This window comes from Physcomitrium patens, chromosome 25 (genome assembly GCF_059467195.1).
Source record: "Physcomitrium patens ecotype Gransden chromosome 25, ASM5946719v1, whole genome shotgun sequence".
Taxonomy (NCBI): domain Eukaryota; kingdom Viridiplantae; phylum Streptophyta; class Bryopsida; order Funariales; family Funariaceae; genus Physcomitrium; species Physcomitrium patens.
The window spans coordinates 15,277,212-15,296,516 of record NC_143434.1 but is presented as its reverse complement, the minus strand read 5'-3'; the positions used below and the strand labels follow the sequence as shown (position 1 = coordinate 15,296,516).

The 19,305-nt window shown below is 32.9% G+C and overlaps 2 protein-coding genes across 18 annotated transcripts; one reads left to right on the top strand and one right to left on the bottom strand.

The window, feature by feature from the left end:
* Nucleotides 1-1,845: 1,845 nt before the first annotated feature.
* Nucleotides 1,846-6,767, bottom strand: LOC112277148 (lipase). 8 transcript variants are annotated; one of them, XM_024509172.3, is made up of 11 exons: nucleotides 6,104-6,767; nucleotides 5,469-5,569; nucleotides 5,209-5,276; nucleotides 4,887-4,952; nucleotides 4,664-4,711; nucleotides 4,311-4,378; nucleotides 4,095-4,167; nucleotides 3,640-3,801; nucleotides 3,136-3,330; nucleotides 2,824-2,912; nucleotides 1,846-2,616 (listed from the first exon to the last, which is right to left on the bottom strand). In XM_024509172.3, the coding sequence occupies exons 2-11, from the start codon at nucleotides 5,554-5,556 to the stop codon at nucleotides 2,448-2,450; spliced, it is 1,026 nt and encodes a 341-aa protein (XP_024364940.1). In that variant the 5' UTR covers nucleotides 5,557-5,569; nucleotides 6,104-6,767; the 3' UTR covers nucleotides 1,846-2,447. The 8 variants fall into 8 exon arrangements, with proteins under 8 accessions (XP_024364940.1, XP_090103710.1, XP_090103712.1 ...); XM_090247584.1 differs by having other exon boundaries at nucleotides 2,828-2,912; nucleotides 6,104-6,701; XM_090247586.1 differs by lacking the exon at nucleotides 4,887-4,952 and adding an exon at nucleotides 5,036-5,104 and having other exon boundaries at nucleotides 6,104-6,594.
* Nucleotides 6,768-13,611: 6,844 nt separating this feature from the next.
* LOC112277459 (uncharacterized) lies at nucleotides 13,612-18,557 on the top strand. Of its 10 annotated transcripts, none has more exons than XM_090247326.1 (12): nucleotides 13,612-13,734; nucleotides 13,839-13,925; nucleotides 14,249-14,403; nucleotides 14,705-15,577; nucleotides 15,764-15,897; nucleotides 16,233-16,278; nucleotides 16,488-16,537; nucleotides 16,830-16,871; nucleotides 17,108-17,227; nucleotides 17,362-17,443; nucleotides 17,697-17,768; nucleotides 17,957-18,557. In XM_090247326.1, exons 4-12 carry the CDS (start codon nucleotides 14,888-14,890, stop codon nucleotides 18,011-18,013), a joined length of 1,293 nt encoding a protein of 430 aa, XP_090103452.1. In that variant the 5' UTR covers nucleotides 13,612-13,734; nucleotides 13,839-13,925; nucleotides 14,249-14,403; nucleotides 14,705-14,887; the 3' UTR covers nucleotides 18,014-18,557. The 10 variants fall into 10 exon arrangements, with proteins under 10 accessions (XP_090103452.1, XP_090103450.1, XP_090103453.1 ...); XM_090247324.1 differs by having other exon boundaries at nucleotides 13,839-13,935; nucleotides 14,235-14,403; XM_090247327.1 differs by having other exon boundaries at nucleotides 13,839-13,935; nucleotides 14,235-14,437.
* Nucleotides 18,558-19,305: the final 748 nt, after the last annotated feature.

Genomic DNA, 19,305 nt, shown 5'->3' with positions numbered 1-19,305 from the left:
TTTTAATTTTATTTAAATTATATTCATTTTAGTTACTTTTACAACATTCTTTATTATTGAGGTAAACAACTGTAGATTTATGTAGTTTTCACATCAATCCTGTCAAGCGCTTGTTGGATGAGATTAAAAATTTATCTGTAGAGAACGATGCTGTTTAGTCAATTTCAACATTTACAAAAATTCCATAACTTTGTACTATGAAAAACATGAGCGCTTTTGGTTTGAATTTAATTTTCTGAAATTAAGTAAAATTTAAGAAATGGTTTTCTTTGAGAACAGTAACAATTTACAGTAACAGGTATTGATTTTTTTATTATTTAAAACATAAGTTTTACATTATGTGTTCAAAATTTATTAAAATATCCAATAGTACATATGCAACTATCTTTGGTTTTGAAATGGAAACAATCTTTTTTATGATAAGAGGTTTGGAGTTTGGAGTTTGGAGTTTCTTAAGAGTTTTCAGAAAAAGCTTTAATAACTTTATGAATTTATAAAAACAGCTGTAGAGCAAATAGTCAAAATAAAATTCAAAATATCCTTCTATATGTGTTCTTAAAAAAATAAAATAAAATAACATGAAATAAAAATCAAATGATGATTATGTAATGGAATGCAATTTTGCTCCTAATTTATGAAATTGATGATCATAAAATTTGAATGGTATGGAACATGAAAATTCAATCAATTATAGATTGAAGTTTTGCATAATGTGGGAGCTAATATCCATGTGTGTGCCAACTTCATCACACAAAAAGCACTACATAAAATTCATATAAAATAGTGCTCTTTAACTTGCTTTACCAACATTTGGTTTTAAAGTTTGGGATACTATAGATGGCAAAGAAAAACTTGTATTTGTTCATACACATTCTTATAAGAAATATTCTACATTCAAGTTTGAACCTTGCCAACTCATTTCATCCACCCTAGGCCTAAAATAATCCATCTTTTGTCATGTGGGTCATGTACATAAATTACCCACAAATCCATTACTTTGTAGTAATGGAATTAGTACTCTACATAGGGTGGACTTTTAACCAAAGTCTCTTTTTATGCTCCATGTCCTCAAGTCACAACATGATGTGCCATGCATCCCATTCTCCTCCCCACCTTTCCATTTTTTTAATATTAAAGAATGAGAAGGACCTTGAAAAAAGAAAAAAGAGGAATGAGAATATATAGATTTAGAATTTCCCAAGTACAAGGTATTTTTCCAACTCATATTTTCACTTTTTTCTATTGACCTTGTGGAAAAAGGTCAACTGGAGAGTACTTTGATTCACATCAATTGGTTTAGCTCAAATGGGTTGTAAGCCATATCTTTTACCAAGCACTTTGTACATCAAGCATAAATGGATACATAAGGGAAAAAAGACAGAGTAGAAGGGGTCAAGTTTAATTGAGCTTTATGTTCCATGGACACCAAGCAAACCGAGCCTGAATCCTACTTAAAACCTTAACCCTAATTCCTATGAAAGCAGTTGGGGAGAAGCTTTTTTTTGTTGCTGGTTGGCGTTGTTGTTGTTGTTGTTGTCGTCTTCACTTTGTTGCTCTTTTTCTCCAGCATTGGCTTCCTCAAACGTGGTCATCACTTGCATATGATTAGGTTGCAACAAAGTGCTGAGTTAGGGGAGGCTGAAATGGCCATAGATCCCGAGTACCAGCTGCTTTAGAGGGATCTGGATTAGAGTCATTTCTTTCTAGATTTGAGGTGGTTTGAATCCTCGGGGGATTTGGGGCCACTGGGTACATTGTCCTGGTGAGGTACAAGATAATTCACCAAGGAGGAAGGAGAAAAGAAAAAATGATGTGAAAAGGAAAGAACAGAACAGAGGATGAAGCTTTGAGTGGAAAAATGTATCTCAATTCTTTCGTCAAACTAGAGTACAATTGCGGATGGAACCGCTCTTTTTCTGACAAGGAAACCAAGAATGTGTAACTACTACCAACACTAACTATGAGGCCTCCTTGCACTGGAATCTGAATGCACGGGCCTGGATACATTTCATATTCCTTGGAATATAGCTCTTTTACCAACAGTTCCCATCAAATCGACACAATAAAAGAATTATGCACAGCAAATGAGATTTTTCCCCAACGCTTCAGCCCCACAGAAAGATCATTGCAACAATAAGCAACTTCACCTCCTGTACGTAGTAGAGCTCCCGAGGTCTGCTTCCTGCAATGGCCTGTGAGGGTAGCCATGTTCTTCCTTTTGAGAGTTGCAAACCAACTCAGGGCCTGGATACATGTTTTACACATTACCTCGATGACAACGGTGCTTTGGAATTGAGCCGTAGTTGTCTTCGTACAAGGCGTCTCTGCTGGCAGTTTATGGCGAGCAATTCAGAAAACAGAAGCTGCCAGAGAGCCATCTCGTGCATAACTAAGTCGATCCTTCCTGCCCGTAGTCTCGCATGAAAATCGGTACTTCAATAACATCATCATTGAGCACTGATTTTGCTAGTTTTACAAAAACCCAACGTTTGACCGGAGTAAGGTGTACTGAAGTTAGTGGAGCTGCTACTTCGTAAAGCCGATAACTCATCTTCAGTTCTCAAATAAACACCATAATAATTTAGGTGGTCTGCTATGCTATTGCCAGCGACAGATCTGCCATGATAAATCGAAGAATGAGTGCCGTCACATTTTCGAGGAAATCTTCTTTTTTGCTAATTTTCTTTTTACTTTTAAAAGATCATGAAATAGGTCTTTTTCTCAAGGTAGTCAAAAGCCTTTAACCAACACCATATGTCAACAATCTGCAACATGTGCCTAACACACAATCAAGGCTAGTAATCAAATGATGTAGGTGTAGACCTACTGCAGGATGGATCCTCGCCAGAACCGTTACAAACTCGTTCAAACTCTAACTGCAGACGTCCTAGTGTGACTCTGAAGATCCAGACCTGCACCAGTACGAAGCAGAATCTAAGTTGAAGAAGTTCATCCCACTAATGAGACCCACATGGTTTGTTTCAACACTGTGGAAAAGCTAATTAGAGCATCTTTAGAAACAAAGAAAAGTCAAATCCTCCTTGAAGGCCACAAAAAAGATGATCCGACAGGCATGACCAATAACACCCATCCCATCTACAGAAAACACCATGGCGCAAAAGAACATCGAAGTACCTCTGTAGCAAAGTGGTGGTAAGTCTTTTCTCCGATCAGTGGATAATAAGGAGGCAGATGAGGCACTATGTCATTAGCATGCGTTACACGAATTGTCAAAGGAACATACTTATTATAATACACCGAAAAGCCATAATTTCCTACTCGAGGCTGCCCAAATGTGAAGACCTCAATATTCTTTAACCCAAAATTCGCCTGGAAAAACAGAACCCACGGAATCAATAATGCTAAAGATGAAGATGGTGAAGACCTTTAAACAAAACTTTAATGTGCCTTTTTGTGAAAGTCCATGATAACGCCAATTTGATTAGCTCCCGATGATCGAAAAGACGAGTACAAACTACTTTCAGTATTCCCTTATCTGAACAGATTGGAAGTAATACCACTGTAGAACATATTCCTAAACTGACGCAGCACATGCTATATCATTGTTGCATGACTGCTTGCCTCAAACTAGGAAGCTTAAAATTGAATGGGATCTCCCATGATGGTTAGCAAACACACCGAAAGATCAAGTGCACAGAAAGTAGCCATTGCCCCTCCCATCGAATGCCCCGTGACCATAATACCAAGGTCACTTCTGGATTGTTGAATGGCATGTGCTGCATCTACAACTCGCTCTCGTAATGTTGTATTATGATAGGCTGCATAGAATCCTCTGTGTACCTGCAAACCAAAAAAAACATACGAAGGCACAAAAAGGAAGAAGTAAGTACTCGGCTCTATGTTTAAAAGTACACCTGGAAATTACAAAGGTGAGGACCGACGATGCACTGCTTCTCTTAATGTCATGTGCCCTAAATAAACCAGAAGGAGCTAAACTAATTATAACACATGGTCAAGTATGCATCTTGCACGCAAGTAACACCGAATTATTTCAACCACCAAGCTAATCATAAGATGAAGTTCGAAAGATAAAGTAGATGCACTGCTATTGAACTAAAACACTACTTGCTTACCAGTGCATCGGTGCCTCCTGGATAATTTAGATCCAGCTCTCTAAAATATAAGTCCTCTGCCCAATTCTGCATGCTGCGCGTTACGGTTGTAAGGCCAATGAACAAAGTCACTTTCGCACAATTCTTTCCGAAGACATTTAATAACAAATCCCAGCTCAACATGATATCAAATAGCAACCACAAGTCATGAAACTAGAATAAATAAGTAAATTTCACCTAGATTCCTGAGTTCCACGAAAAGCAATTACGATCGCCTTCAAATCTTCGGCTATTCCAACAAAAGCCTGCACAGAAAACGAAATTCGCCATGTTAGTTAGACACCATAAAGCCACGACGAAAACAAATGCAAATCCAGGTGACGGTATTTACACAGGTGCTCAATGTTTCTCCCATGTTTATTGTGAACATGTGATGGTTATCCATGCTTTTATATAGCTTAATTCTTAGCTTGAATGACAACAAACCAAAAGCGTGGAGAAATTGGAAGCTCGGTACAGATTTCTGAGCATTTAAAGAAGATGCAAATTAGAACTAAAGGGCGCATCAGTTTAACTGCAAGAGTATATACCTGAAGGCAATGCTGAACATCGACAATAAGTGAATGCATCTTGAAACCCTGCGCCGATAGAAGTATATCAATGTATAAAGCACGCAGAGATTCAAAATAAGGACCATGTCATTTACACTCGTCCACAAGATGAGAAAAAATCCACGTACATGTGCATACTAGTGTCGATAGGTATAGCAGGTAATTAGTAGAATCAGGACCTGCTCAGCAGATATTCACGTACCTTCGTCAAACCATTGCAACGAGAACATGTCCATGATAGAATTGATGTCTCGTCTACTATATAGACCTAGAATGAGAACCAACCATAAGTTTCATATTCGACAACAGCTAGAGATTGTCGAAGATTTCATTGTGAACAAAGAAATATACCTAATTAATCCTTGTAGGGATTTCACTGTATGGTGTAGCAGGTACTATTACAAGTCCACTCCTTAAAACCTTCATATGTAACGAGAACAAAAAAAATTCAACACATCAGCAAAAAAAAAAAGAAAAAAAAAAAAAAATCTAAAAGGACAAGGTCTATGACAGTAGAAATGTACCGCAGATGCGTACTCCACAAGGATAAGGGCTCGCGTCCTATTATATTCACAAAGAGTAGACTTGTGATCTGCAGATAAAAGACTGCATTTTCTTACACTTCTCGTTCTACCCATTATGATAAAATCCATTCGCTCATCATAATTTGACCCAATCATCATATGGGTTTCACGGCTATGATACAATAAAACCATCACAAAAGCAATTCAACATACATCATGCGAGAGGGCCTGAAGTAAGCTTGGCAATTGAGAAGACAAACCTATTTCAAAAGATGCTGCATACGTCAGAAATGATAAAAACAACATGATGGCTCCAAAACAGAACTGCTTATTTCGATTGTAATCCATTCCTTGGGCATATCTGTAAATCCACTTTAAAAAGTAAACCATACCGAAGTCTTGAGCAGACATACCTAACAGCTGAAGTGCGTCAACTGTTAAGTTGCCCGGCGACATAGAAATAAAGAACTTAGTGACGTACAGTGAGATAAGCGGACAGAGACTTGCGCTTCGCAAAATACTGTTGATTCGTTCACATCTTTCCCAGGATTAGGTGTTGTCTGATTATTGAATTACATAAATCGTTGGCGTTGCTAATCTCGAAAAATGCTCACCCTGTGGTGATCCGTTTGATTCTAAACGTCTTCATTTAGAAACGTGATGCTCGCTTCTATTTTAAAATATTAACCGTTGAAATTGACTTGAGTAAAGGCAGCCACAGATGATAGACCAACTCTTGTGAAAGAATTTATACTCGGAGAATTGAGATCCAGACCAATCGAAAAGAATTATGGTCGATGAAACATCTATGTAGACGAAATCGAAATCCTCAAAAAATCTCACGAGCAAGTTGCATCAGAAGACAAGCGCATGATTTAACTAAGTTTCCACTGACCTGTCAGTGACCCACTCAGAACTCACAGAAGAGTTCTTGACCACCTGAACTTTCACATCGTCAGGCGCTGAATTAGCAGGGAGCTCCAAGCACCCTCTCGTGCTAGTCACCCACACTCGTGTTGACTATTCGCCGCTTCTGCCAACTCCACCGCTCACGAGCGTCCTCGCTAGTCCATGTCACTACACGTGACAGACTGCAGTGTAGAATTTTAAACTCCTTGGCCACTGAACACCCGTGCCATACCAACACAAAGCACGGCACACTCGACCACAAAACCACCTTCTACAGCACTAAACCTCGACATGTGAATCGAATTTGACGCTCCAAACAGGCATAATCACCTTGACCCAACTCTGCAAACCTCGGGAAAACTGTAAATAATGGAATGCCAGATCCAGAGGAACAATTTTGCGAGGGGGAAACGAGAATCTAGACTCGCGCACAGAGTGTGAGACTGAAACCAACAACCGTAACGGTGGGACCGGACGGAATGGCTTCTCAGTGACTCTGTGAATTGACACGCCTTTTTTTTCCCCTACAACTGGGCTGTTTGTTGCGAAGCGAGAATCGCAGCAGCCGTGGAGGCTACACAATTGAATTGGATTAGTGGGGAGGATCCGAATGTGGACTTGTTGACGAAAGCTTGCCATTGCATTGCGGCACGGCAAGAACTCTTTCCCAGCGCCGTAACGTTCACGATTATCGTTTTATTTCGGTAGAATTCGTTCGTCGTCGTCGTATCAGGTTCGTTCGTCCTTCGTTTGGTTCGCTTTCGTTCTTTCAGGATCGAGAAAATGGACGAGGTTGGTATTGTTGATCATGTTTTTGTTGTCAAAGTGTCTGCATGAGAAACTGTTCATCATTTTTATTTGTGGATTATTTGTATCGTAACCACATTGATTTTTATTTATTTATTTATTTTTCTTCATGGATTCGTACTTCTTCATCTTTACATCTTCTATTAGGTAGGATTAACTTTAAGTCTTTTTGGTCATTTTTTGTATGATTATTATTATTATTGTTATTCTCATATAAAGGTTGCACTGTTGTAATAATCTCTTCAAATTTATCCAATTTTTTATCTATTCAAAATATATAAAAAAATCAACTACAAACACAAAGCATCTTATTTCTACTCCTCTACAAAGTTTTAGTTCTATGTACACTCTTTCTACTTCTTGAGTCCTTATTTTGACTGAATTTTTTTAAATAGAAAAATAAATAAATATAATTTAAAATAAATAAATAAATGAGTAAAAAAATTAAATTATTATAATATCATAAGTTGGAGTCAAAATTAAAGATGTTGCTTAAATTTTTTAATAATAGTAATTAGTAGTCATTTTTTTGCCTCTTTTAGCAAAGATAGTTAAAAATTTGAAATTATCTAATTTATTTTGGTAATGATGTTAAGTTTGAATATCTCTACATATACAAATAGTCAAAGATGTGAAGTTATATAACTTATTTGGCCATAATATCAACCTTGAGCATTTGCTCATATCAAAGATATTTATAGTTTTTTTATTATTAATTTATTTAGTAATTTTTTAAAATTTAAGTATCTTATTTTATTAAAGATAGTAAAAGATGTGAAGTTGTTTCATTCATTTGGCAATGATATTAAGCTTAAGAATCCCTCAAAATTAAAAAGTAATTACAAATTTAAAATGCTAAAATAAAATAGAAATAATGTCAAGCTTGAATACTTCTACATATGAAAAGTAGTCAAATATAATATATTATCTAATTCATCTAGCAATAATATTTAAGTAGACTACTACAATATATAAAAAAATAGTCAAAGATGTAAAGTTGTATAATACATTTGACCAAAATATCAAGCATAAGCATCACAATATATTAAAAGTAATGAAAGAAATCATATTCTCCAATTTATTTAGCAATAATGTCAAGCTGGAGCACTTTATTAAATTAAAGGTAATCAAAGAAAGATATTATATACTCCATATCATTTGATAATGATGTTAAGTTGGGGCATCTTATTAAATTAAAAATAATCAAAGATGCAAAGTTGTCAAATTCTTTTTACAATAATGTCAAGCTTTTGTATCAACTCAAATCTATAGAAGCAAAAGTTTTTAAAATTATACCATATTATTAATATACAAAAAGAATTGATGTTGTGAGGTTGTCCAAATTATTTGGCAATGATGGTAAGCTTCAATAATTGTGCTTAATATAATAAAGCAAAGAAATGAGATTTTTCATTTTACTTAATAAGAATGTTAAGATTTAGATAATAAAAACGTTGGATTTTTTTTGATATTTTGGATATAATGTTAAGCTTTTATAATTTATCATATCAAAGGTAATAAAAGATAAGATATTGTCTAATTCATTTGGCAAAGATGTCAATCTTGTGTAATAACTTATATCAAAGATAGTTAAAGATGTGAGATTTCTAATACATTTGGCAACAATGCCAAGCTTACGCACCTACTTGTATTGTGATTTTTTAAAGAAAAATGACTTTCTATTAATATTGATAATAATTTTAGTCTTTGGCTACCTTTTAAATTAAATATTTTCAAAGAAGTTATATATTCATTTTTATTTGATAGCATAATTAAATTCAAACTTCTTTCTAAGTTAAGTTCTAATAACATAGAAATTTTAAAAAAAATTCTATGAATTATTTGTTTTTGAATAATATGACATTTAAGATATAATTTGTTTTCCAAACATCTTTTATAATACAGCATGTACATTTTTTTTTTTTACTAATTCCTCTTTTAATTTACAATCACAAGCAATATCTAATAGAAAATTTTTGATCTAAGAAAATATTTTATTAATACAAAATTCTGATGAGTATCTTTATAGTAGTCTTTGGTGCATACACACTAACAAACATTGAAACTCAAAAATTGCAGTGATGAAAAATAAACATCTTAATTATATTATTAACACAATTAAACTCATAAAAGATTAGAATTTCTATATTAGTGGTGTACTTAATATACATATAAATCTAATTATAATATAATATTATTTTAAAATAATAGTAATCTTATATTAATACACATCTAAAAACAATTAAATGACATAATGTATCCAAAATCTTATTCTTCTTTGTAAATTTAAAATTGCTCAAGCTTTCTTTTAATATATTTTAAATCCCATAATTATTTTTCTTTATATTTCCATCCAATTTTCTCCTAATTTTTAACTTTTGTAAAATTTCTCTCAACATGTCAATTACTATATATATATATATATATATATATATTTGTTTAAATCTTATAGTATTTAGACTCAATGGTTGGCTATTTCAAGTTTATATAATTTTTTTTTGTCACCCTCAACAAGTTCATTAAGTAAATTTTCTTGACCACAAGAATGGAAAATAAAAAACTTCAAATGTATTTCTTTATTAAGTTTTTTAATATTTAGTTTAAAATTTTTTCACCACAATGTTTTATTGCTTTGGATCTTGAATTTTTGTAATCAATGTGCTGAAATTTCTAGCAAATATGTCATCCATGAACACAACATCTTCAATTTGACTTTGATTCTTCACATTGTTAAAGATCAAGATGGTTTTTTTTCTTAAACAAGAATGATTTAAAAAAAATAAAAAAATAAAAAAATGAGATTCTTTATTATCCTTTGGTTTTGATTTGACATAATTTTTTTATAAAATATTAAAAGAAATTGTATAAAAATCACTATTACTTTTAATGCACTCAACAAAACATAAGTATTACACATGTGCTTCATATGATTCAATGCGGCTTTTGCTATTGTGGTCTTGCCAATTCCATTTATTTCAAGTAGATAGAATGACTTTAATTTATTTTTAAAAAAAAATCTTATTTTTTATTGATATTTTTTTCTACCAAATATCTTTATTTAGATAAATTAACCTTCAATTAAAAATTCTACTATAAATTAATAAGAAAAAGACTAATCCATGCATTACATGTATACATAATCTTATTAACTTGAGCTTATAATATGGCATGTAAACAAGTTAATTTAACATATGTATTTTAAAGTAGGAGTCTTATCAATGGAAATTTATTATGTATTTATTAAAAACTAATATTTTTATGATAATTTTTTGTTGATTCTCCGAATGTAGTGTGTTTCACCTTTTAATTCTAACAAAAAACTTATACTTTGATGAATTCAATATTTTTAAAATATTTAAAATTTTCGTGGTTGCAAAGAATTTAAGTTTCAATATTTTTTTATAGGTTTAGTTGATTCATCATAATTTAAAGAAAAATTTGAACTTTTCTTTTAATTTTTTTTTTAATAAAACTTTTATCAATATAGTATTATGAAATGAATCTTTTTTGAAAAACTTTTAAAACATATAATTACAAAAAAATAAACATCTACTTTAAAATAACACATTTTTATTGTTTAAAATTCAATTATCAACACTTCAAAAGTCATATATTTAATACTAATATAAGTAATATTGTTCTTTGTAGTTTTTAGATTGCTTCTAACTTCAATCACTTTTAGAATAGAATGTCAAAAAATATTATTCTTTAATTTTTTTTCTATAATATTAACCAAAATATTTTCACACTTTAGATTGGTGCAATGTGTATTTCATGTAAGTAAGACGTTCCTTTTGCAATTTTATGCAAAATATCAATGAAAAAAATTTAAGATATATTTTTTTCTTTTAATATATTTCTTAAATTTATTTTAGTTAATTCTATATTTAAATATAAATAATATTTTTTTATTGTTGTTACAAAAGATTTACTAATTTCATTGACATTACCTTTTATTGAAAAGTAATATGCTATTAAGTTAGATGGCATAAATTGACTAAAAAATGCTCAATTCTTTGTTTAAAAAAATCATAATATCTAACATCTATATTTACAGTTGCATACAAAACTCTCAACTAACATGATTTGTAAACTTATCAATTAAATCCAAGTTCTTCTTTTATGGATTTTATCATTTTAAGACTTGTCATGTTTGATGATGGTTTCAAATCATCCAATCTTTTAACTTCTATGTAATGTAATTTTTCCAACCTTTGTAATCAATGCTTTGCTAATCTATTATATTCAAAATCCTCTTCTCCATCTGCATAAATCAACCTGTTATGTGAAAATTGAACATTGCCTTCTACTTCATCATGTATTACAACATCAAAAGAAACAAATGTGATGTCTTCAAATTAGTTTAGACGATGCTTTGAAAGTGTATTACTTGCTATATCACAACAATATTTCAAATTCCAAAGTAGTTTTCTAAAATTTTCTTTATTATTCAATTGGAAGATAGATTCTTTAAAAAAAATTATTTTTCTATAATTTTCTAATAGTACATAAGACTTATTTAATATAAGACATAACTCACTTAATAAAAGTCCAAATTCCAATTCATAATTTTTGCAAGTCATTAGGTGGTCAAAAGCTTTTGTAACATATTTAAGTTCTTGCATAAATTTTCTCATTGGTTTCTATTCAACAAATAATCTTTCTTCAATAAAAACTCAATTGCTCTAATATAAATTTTAGATCCTTTTTAAGTATCTCCACAAATAACTTGCATATTTAATATTTTTTTAATATATTTTTTTATAATGCTTGAAGAGCATGGTATAAAAAATTATATATATATATATATATATATATATATATATAATTCTTCATTAATTCCAAAAGATATGCCATAATGATTAATTGCAAATATTTTAATTTTACCTTCTTACCACTTATAGGAAATTACACATCAAGTTCATGTTGCATCTTAATAATATCACCAAATGCTCTTTTATCTACATTCTTCCATAAACCAAAAAAATATTCTTTGCTATACATCGAATCTTTAATTCTAAGATTGAATCTTCAATCTTAATTAATTCTGAAGTTCAATATTTATTCTATTTATTTACTCAAATAATATAATTTCAATCTATAACTTTAATATAAAACATATTAATTATAAATCATAATCCTACATTTTAAATGACTTTGATTTGAAGAAATCTTCATTGCAAACTTTATATACAACTACAAAAATGTTTCAATAATATACAAATATACTCTAAAATATTTATAATAAAAATATACTATTATAACATGAATTTCTTTGAATGCACATACCTTCTATTGGTTGAATAAAAAACCAACTCAAATTACAAAAGAAATCCGACTACTCTATAGCTTGGATATAATCAACCAAATATAACTGAAGTTCTTATTGCAAATTCTAATAAAAATAACTTTTAATGTCCCTTGTTTCTTTCTACATATTTATTCTATCAATTAAGGTATTACAATTATAATTTATTTGTCTATTTAACTCAATCATATTTACATTTTTACAAACTTCTTTCATCTCAAGCATAAAATTACAAATAACATGCATTATACTTTCTAATTATCACAAGAATATCCACAGTTACTAGACTTGGTAATCTTTATCACATTAATTTGTCACCACACTGAGCAATTTCCAACATGCCATATATATATATATATATATATATATATATGATAATAAAATTATTAGTTTTTATTTTAATTTTAAGATCTTTTTACATCTATGCCCTTAATAGGTTCTCTCCATGGTACCACTAATAAGCAAAAGTACATCATTCCATCTTCAAAAATACAAATGCCTCTAAATACAAAAAAAATAAATCTAAAAATTGAATAAAAACTTCAAAACTATTGATGCATATCTTACAAATAATTCTACAACTTGTATTCATATGTATTAAACTAAGAGTCTAAAATTTACAATTATAATAAAAAAATTATGTTATTTTATATTTTTAGAATATTCAATGACCAAAGAAAAAAATTGGATTTTTTCAAAATTCGAAAAAATCTCTTTTAAGATTAATAAAAGAATATTACTTTAAAATTTAACTTATTCAAGTTTCATTATCTTTTTTATCTAATTTTACAAATGTTGTAAATTGTTAGATCATACTATGTCTTGGGCTAATTTTTTTCATTATCTGCATAAAACGCTAATACTAATTATAATAAACTTTTTAAAAACAAAATCCTTATTTCAATTAATATAACACTGTTTGATAGACCAAAACTACATTCATAGTTAAATAAAGATCTAAAGAATACAAAATATAAATATAAATATATAAATGTATATATATGTATTTAATGAAACTTAGAATATTCTTGTGACACAAAAAGAAACACATCAATGTTTTTAACAAAATATCATAAAACCTTAACAAATATCCACATGAACTCAAAAATACAATCCTCAATCCCATCAATCCTCACATGGGCTTGATTGGACCAAAAGCAAAACCACAATACAAACGAGGAGCAGGAAGATGGATGAACGAAATAATGGGGACAGACGAACAGAAAATAAAGATGAATGAAAACAGAATCAAAGTACGATTAATGAAGAATCGGATGAAAGCAGGATGAACGAATGAGCGGTTTCACGGATGGATGATGTATGGGATGAAATGAACGAGCGGTCTCATGGATGGATGTAGAAGCGGAGGAAACCCTGAGACGGGGGTGGGGTGGGGGAGTGCCGTAGGAGGGAGACAGAGAGTGTGGAGGAGGAGGAAGAGAAGACTCACGCTGCGGGCGTCGAGCAGTTGCGTTGCTCTGCTCTGCATCCCCGGGCTCATGGTACGTATAACTCGATTTTGCACTTCTTCGCGGCTTTCTTCTAGTCTTCTTCTTGTGTGTGTTTTCTTTCCCTTTTTTGAACCATTTCTGGTGCGGTGCACAAGGAAGGAAGCAGCTCAACGGGGTTCTGTAATCGAGCTTTACTCCCGATGGCTTTGCGACCAAGATACGAATCTACGGGAGCTTTGATTGTGCTTTCAAGTTTATCCCTGAGCTTATCGGACATACAATTGGATTTGAATTCTATGAAATTAGGTTAAAGTAATGTGAAAGGTGTAGGTGCAGCGGGACCGTTCTGGTGCAGGGATTGGTGAATTTTCATGATTGAGCTAGTTCAGAGCTAGGGTTTACCTTGAGCGCTTTAGTTTAGTTTAGTTTTTTTTTTTTTTTTTTTTTTTTTTTTTTTTTTCTGTATGAGCATTGAAGTCGAGAATTGATTTCGCTGGTTACTATGTTTGCAGTTTTTTTGTTTCACATTAGCTTTAACTAATGAAACTTAGGCTGGAGTTTTCAGAATGGAGCACGATAGGATGGGTAAACACGAATAAACAAATCAAGAAACAAAAAAACAAAAAAAAAAAAGGGGGAAAAAAAAGAAGAAGATTTGTTCCTTTTTCCGAAGTAGCTTGACATGGGGATTTTAAAGCTTGCAAGTGTGTCGGAATTTCGGTAAATATGCTTCATGTTTTTACTGAGACAGAATGTAAGACTTGGAATTTGAAGACTCTGTTCTCTTACGGTATCTGTATCGTAAAGCGTGTTTGAACAACAGATTCATATGCTTTAGTCCGAAGTTTAGAAGATGCAGTAGATTCCTTTCTGCAAGTGATTGCAATGTATTATGGCACTACTATCTCAGCATCCTAGATAGGACGTATCTCATAGTAAATTAAGAGAGAACATTTTATCATCGAACCTGCAGTTCAACTGGTTTTGTACTTAGTTTCAAGCGGATCTTGTACATGTCCAGGGACAGGAGCCGATGACAGATATTGTGAAAGTGGGTCGCTATACCCAAGCCCTTCCTAGCCGCTAAGGACTGCTTCTCATCATCATCATCATCCGTTATCTCTGTTGTAAGAGAGAAAAAATAAAAAATAAAAAAAAAAGAAAAAAAGAAAAAAAGAAAAAAGACAAAGGTGCTAATCAAGCAATGGCGACTGTAGATGAAGAGAGTGATGAGCGTCACCAATCTCGCAGCTTGGAAAGAGGCCGAGGTAGGCGACACAGACGGCACCGTTCGGACAGCCCCTCATCTCCTAAACGGAGGCGCAAGCGCTCTCGATCTTCTAGTGTTGAGGACCGCAAACACAAAAATCCAGCTGGAGAAAGTAATAAACATGGTAGGAAGGGAGATAGAGAAAGTAATAAACTCCAGGAACTCAGTCACAGGGATGTAGAAGGTGATTCGGAACGAGAGGATCTTGAGGACAGGAATGTGGGTGGTTCAAAAGTTGGGAAAGGCAGCGAGGAAGACGATCGTGAAGGTGTTAGGGTTGGGGTTAGAAAGAGCAGCAGGTGTGATCGAAAAGTAGAAAAACATTCCGAAGATACAAGTGATGACGAGGATCCAGATTCTGACGATGATAGTGACAGTGATAGAGGAAGGAAAAAGAGGACAAGATCTAGCGGTCACAAGCATCGTAGTGAGAAAAAGTCCAAGAGTAAGCTTCGGGATGTACGTTCAGGGTCCGAGCAGGATCAGTCTGAGACTGAAGATACATCTGAAGAGAGCTCAGAAGACAGCGAAGATGACTACAAGAGAGCAAAAAGGCGGAAGCGACAGAAACAAAAGGAAAGAGATGAGCGTGAGAGGATGGAGGAACGTAAACGGAAGAGGAAGGTTAATACGCCAGACGTCTCTGTACTTTGTGGAAGTCCTGATTGATCCTCTTCCCAACTTTTAGTTGTTTGCAGTGCATTATATCTATTCGTTCATCTTTTACCATGAAATCCCTTGGCACTGTTTTTTTTCCTCCGAGTAAAATTCAGAAGTTTCTCACGAGTGGAAGCTGATTGTGCGGTGTAGAACCGGAAGTTGAAAGAGAAAGAACGAGAACAAGAGAAGAGAAAGAAAAAGAAAGAGAAAGTGGAGAAACGAGCCAGGGGGCCAATAACTGAGTCATGGGGTAAATACGGGATCATTAAAGAACTCGACATGTGGTTAGTTTTCTTGCTAAAACCTGGTGTGGTTCTTAATATGAGAGGAGGGTGGAAGTGCGTCAAGATTTCTATGAATCTTTAAGTTTTTTTATTTTTATTTTTAAAATATAATAATTTCGGCTTGAGGTCGAAAGCTTAGCCAGCATGTTATCGAATTTCATTAGAAGATACGATATTTTGTAATTGTCCCGGCTTTCGACTTGTCTGCGTGGTTAAATCCAGGGACAAATAGTTTTCATCTGGGAAATCTCTGCCTACTGGTTATCGTTCTTCTTGACGCACTGCAGCAAGGTTTAGAAGGGGATGTTTGATGCATTCAAATTTCTTTTTTGCAGGACAAAGAGGCCGGAGTTTAGTACCTGGTTAGCTGAGGTGAAGAAGGTAATTCCATAGCTCTTAAAATGGTCACGTTGCTCCAGTAATCAACTTTCTTATGCTTTTTAGTTTGATTTTGATTTTTTTTTTTGACATGTCTCGAATACGAGCACCTGTAGAAACTGCATGCCATTTAATAGTAGAGAGAGAATATTTTTATTTCCCTATCGATTTTTATTTGAATTAATTGTTTGTATGGTTGTGATTTGCGACAGGTGAATCTGGAGACCTTGACAAATCGAGAAGAAAAGGACATGTTTAAGCAGTACGTAGCTCGTCAATGATCACATACTCTTTCTCAACTACTTTGCTCTAAATGTTCTTGACAGTAGAAGATGAAACTAGTTTTTAATCCCCTGGATTATCATTTTAACCCAAGAATGCCTTGAGGATACTTAATGTCAGGTCAAATAAGGAATTAGTCTTCTAATTTTACCGAGAAATACGGTGGTAGTTTTATGAGCATGTTCGGTCCTTTGTTGCAAGCTTCATCATTTATTCTCCACTCTACTGAGATTGGTCTAGATCATGTTTTTTTAATTTCATTTTCACTGTAGATACATGGAAGATTACAACACAGCGACTTTTCCTTCCAAGAAGTAAGATTTCGCACTCAAGCCTCATTCGTTTTATGCATCGTTGTAAGGTTTATGAGAAAATCTTGAGAAATGTTTCCTCATGGTCTTGTATTTAATGTCTAAGGACTACTTCAGTAGAGGCATCCTTCCCTTTTCTGTACGTTTTAGCCCTTGGAGTGTCTCGGGGTTAAGTGAAATTTACGTGTCTATGAGGTCGTGTGGTCCTTAAGAAAAGGTATTGATCTTATGTGGTACAGGTATTACAATATTGACATATATCACCGTAGAAAAACAACCAAGCAGAGATTGAAGGGCATGAAGGACATGCTGGCCAAGAAAACCGAACGTACCGAGTTCAATGATGAGGAACAACGGCGGTATGTTTTGATTCATTTATGTAAAGGGAAGTTAGAAGAATGTGCTTGTTGGAACTCAATACATGCTCCTCATTTTTTCTTTACATTAATGTAAGGTTCCAAGAGCTCTTGCTTAAAGTTACTATTGTTCGCAGGCAAGAGCTCATGGCGGAGCGAGCGAAGCAGAAGGAGACAGAATTGGACAAGATTAAACGCACAATGATGGAAACTGGCATGGTACTGTTTATGTTTACATACTTTCCTCTAGCTTCGTGTTAATCATGAATAAGAGTTTTAACTAGTGTAGCAAAGTTCTTAAACGTGCTGCTGGCAGATATGATATTTTTATATGGCTATTCTTAACTTGTCACTTTTGGATACAATGCATCCGCTTGTTTGAAACGAGTGCGTCTCTTGTAGTACTTCGTTGGCGAATTCAATACCTGAATACTGAGAATGGAAGAAACTCGTGTATCAACTTGTTTCACAGGGAAAAGCTATGAGAGAGCAAGCTGTGCTGCGTGAGGAGATGCAGTACCATTATCGGGTGGGCAATGTTGAGGTACTGAAGCTTTGCTACCCTTTTTTGTGTATTTGGAGGGATATCTGGTGCTCTTCTTTTTTAATTAGTGCAAACGTCTTGTGCTATTATAATCTGTCATGCAAGATGCCAAGTTTCTATTTAAACAGAAAAATATCACATGAGTCTCCTTCTTTATCATGTAGCTTCATCTTCTCTCCTTGTTACAGGCTGCTGAGAAGATACAGAGACGTCTTGAGCCAGATGTACCAGGTGCTCTCTATTGATCTGTCTGGCCTACCACGAGAGCAAGAGTCGCTTTGTGGGCAATCCCTCTGAACATTTATGTATGTTCGTGAAGAAAAATATGTTTTTTTCCAATATCGAAGCTTCTCTAGAGTACTGCAATCTGCTCTTGACAGTAATTGGAGTATTGTGTCATTTTCAAGCCTGCTCGTGTATTTACGACTGTATACACTGCATTTCTAGGATTTCTGCTGATCTGGACGTAGAGAACGTAACGAATAGGATTGAATGGGACGATGTTTCTGTTTGAGTTGGTAACACTGTCTCCGAGTGATGTTATTGGCTAGATGACTTTTGTGCTCTTTTCTTGTAGTAGTGAACATGCCAACATTTAATCGGATTTTGATGTTCAAACCGAAACAAACAGTTCAATTCTCTCGGCATCGATACGTGAAGGGCTTGCATAGTTGTAAAGGTGAAACCTTTTGCAATAGGACATGTAGATTTCAGATGAACATGAATTGAAGTGAGCTATAAAAAACTGGTGTAAAAGAAATCTACAGTAATATGTATTTTTTGAAAATATGACATTCTCGTTAGTCTTTAATCAACAGTCATATTTTTTTGGTGATTCTTAAGTTGTCATTGTAAATCAATGTTCAACCATCATGACCAACTATCGTGTCTGAATTTTACTACCTAGTAGTCGTATCCAGTATACTAAGGTTTTGTTTCACATTACGTGTGAAAACATACATTTTTTTCATTTAAGAACTTAGTTTTGAAAAGTAAATTATCCATACATTTCAAGGTTAAATTGTTTATGTATTATTGTAATTATTATAGTTTCTAAGATTTAATTCGTTTCTTGCAATGAGATTTTTTTGATTCTGTACAGTTGAAGTAATGCGTTTTGGTCATAACTTTTCAATTTTAATTTTTAATTAGTCAAATAAATATGTTAGAACAAAAACTTAAGTCGTCAATTTTTATACAAACTATTTATTTAATAATAATCATGTTACATAGTAGTTAGGAGTAAGATAAATAAGAAATGTTTAGAAGGGTGTGTAATTTTTGAAAGATATTGAAACTTAACAAGTGTGGATTCTAGAAGCATGCATGCAATATATTAATCTTATTAAAGTCTTTATTTGATACCTATTTCCTAAAACAAATTTATGATTCAACTTTGATTGATAGTCATATATACTTTTATATTTTAAAATTTTTATTAATATTAGATTTATTGATAAAATTTTATTACATCTTTGTTCATATAATTTATTATTAATAATCATATTAATAATTAAAAAAATATTTAAAAAAAAAA

Coding starts and splice junctions, on each gene's coding strand:
- LOC112277148 (XM_024509170.3), bottom strand. CDS start 5,664: ATGTCGCCGGGCAACTTAACAGTTGACGCACTTCAGCTGTTAGGTATG. Junction 2,913..3,135: donor ACCACCACTTTGCTACAGAG/GTACTTCGATGT, acceptor GTACTGGTGCAG/GTCTGGATCTTCAGAGTCAC. Junction 2,617..2,823: donor GAGGATCCATCCTGCAGTAG/GTCTACACCTAC, acceptor TTATCATGGCAG/ATCTGTCGCTGGCAATAGCA.
- LOC112277459 (XM_024509821.3), top strand. CDS start 14,888: ATGGCGACTGTAGATGAAGAGAGTGATGAGCGTCACCAATCTCGCAGC. Junction 15,898..16,232: donor ATTAAAGAACTCGACATGTG/GTTAGTTTTCTT, acceptor TCTTTTTTGCAG/GACAAAGAGGCCGGAGTTTA. Junction 16,872..17,107: donor GCGACTTTTCCTTCCAAGAA/GTAAGATTTCGC, acceptor TATGTGGTACAG/GTATTACAATATTGACATAT.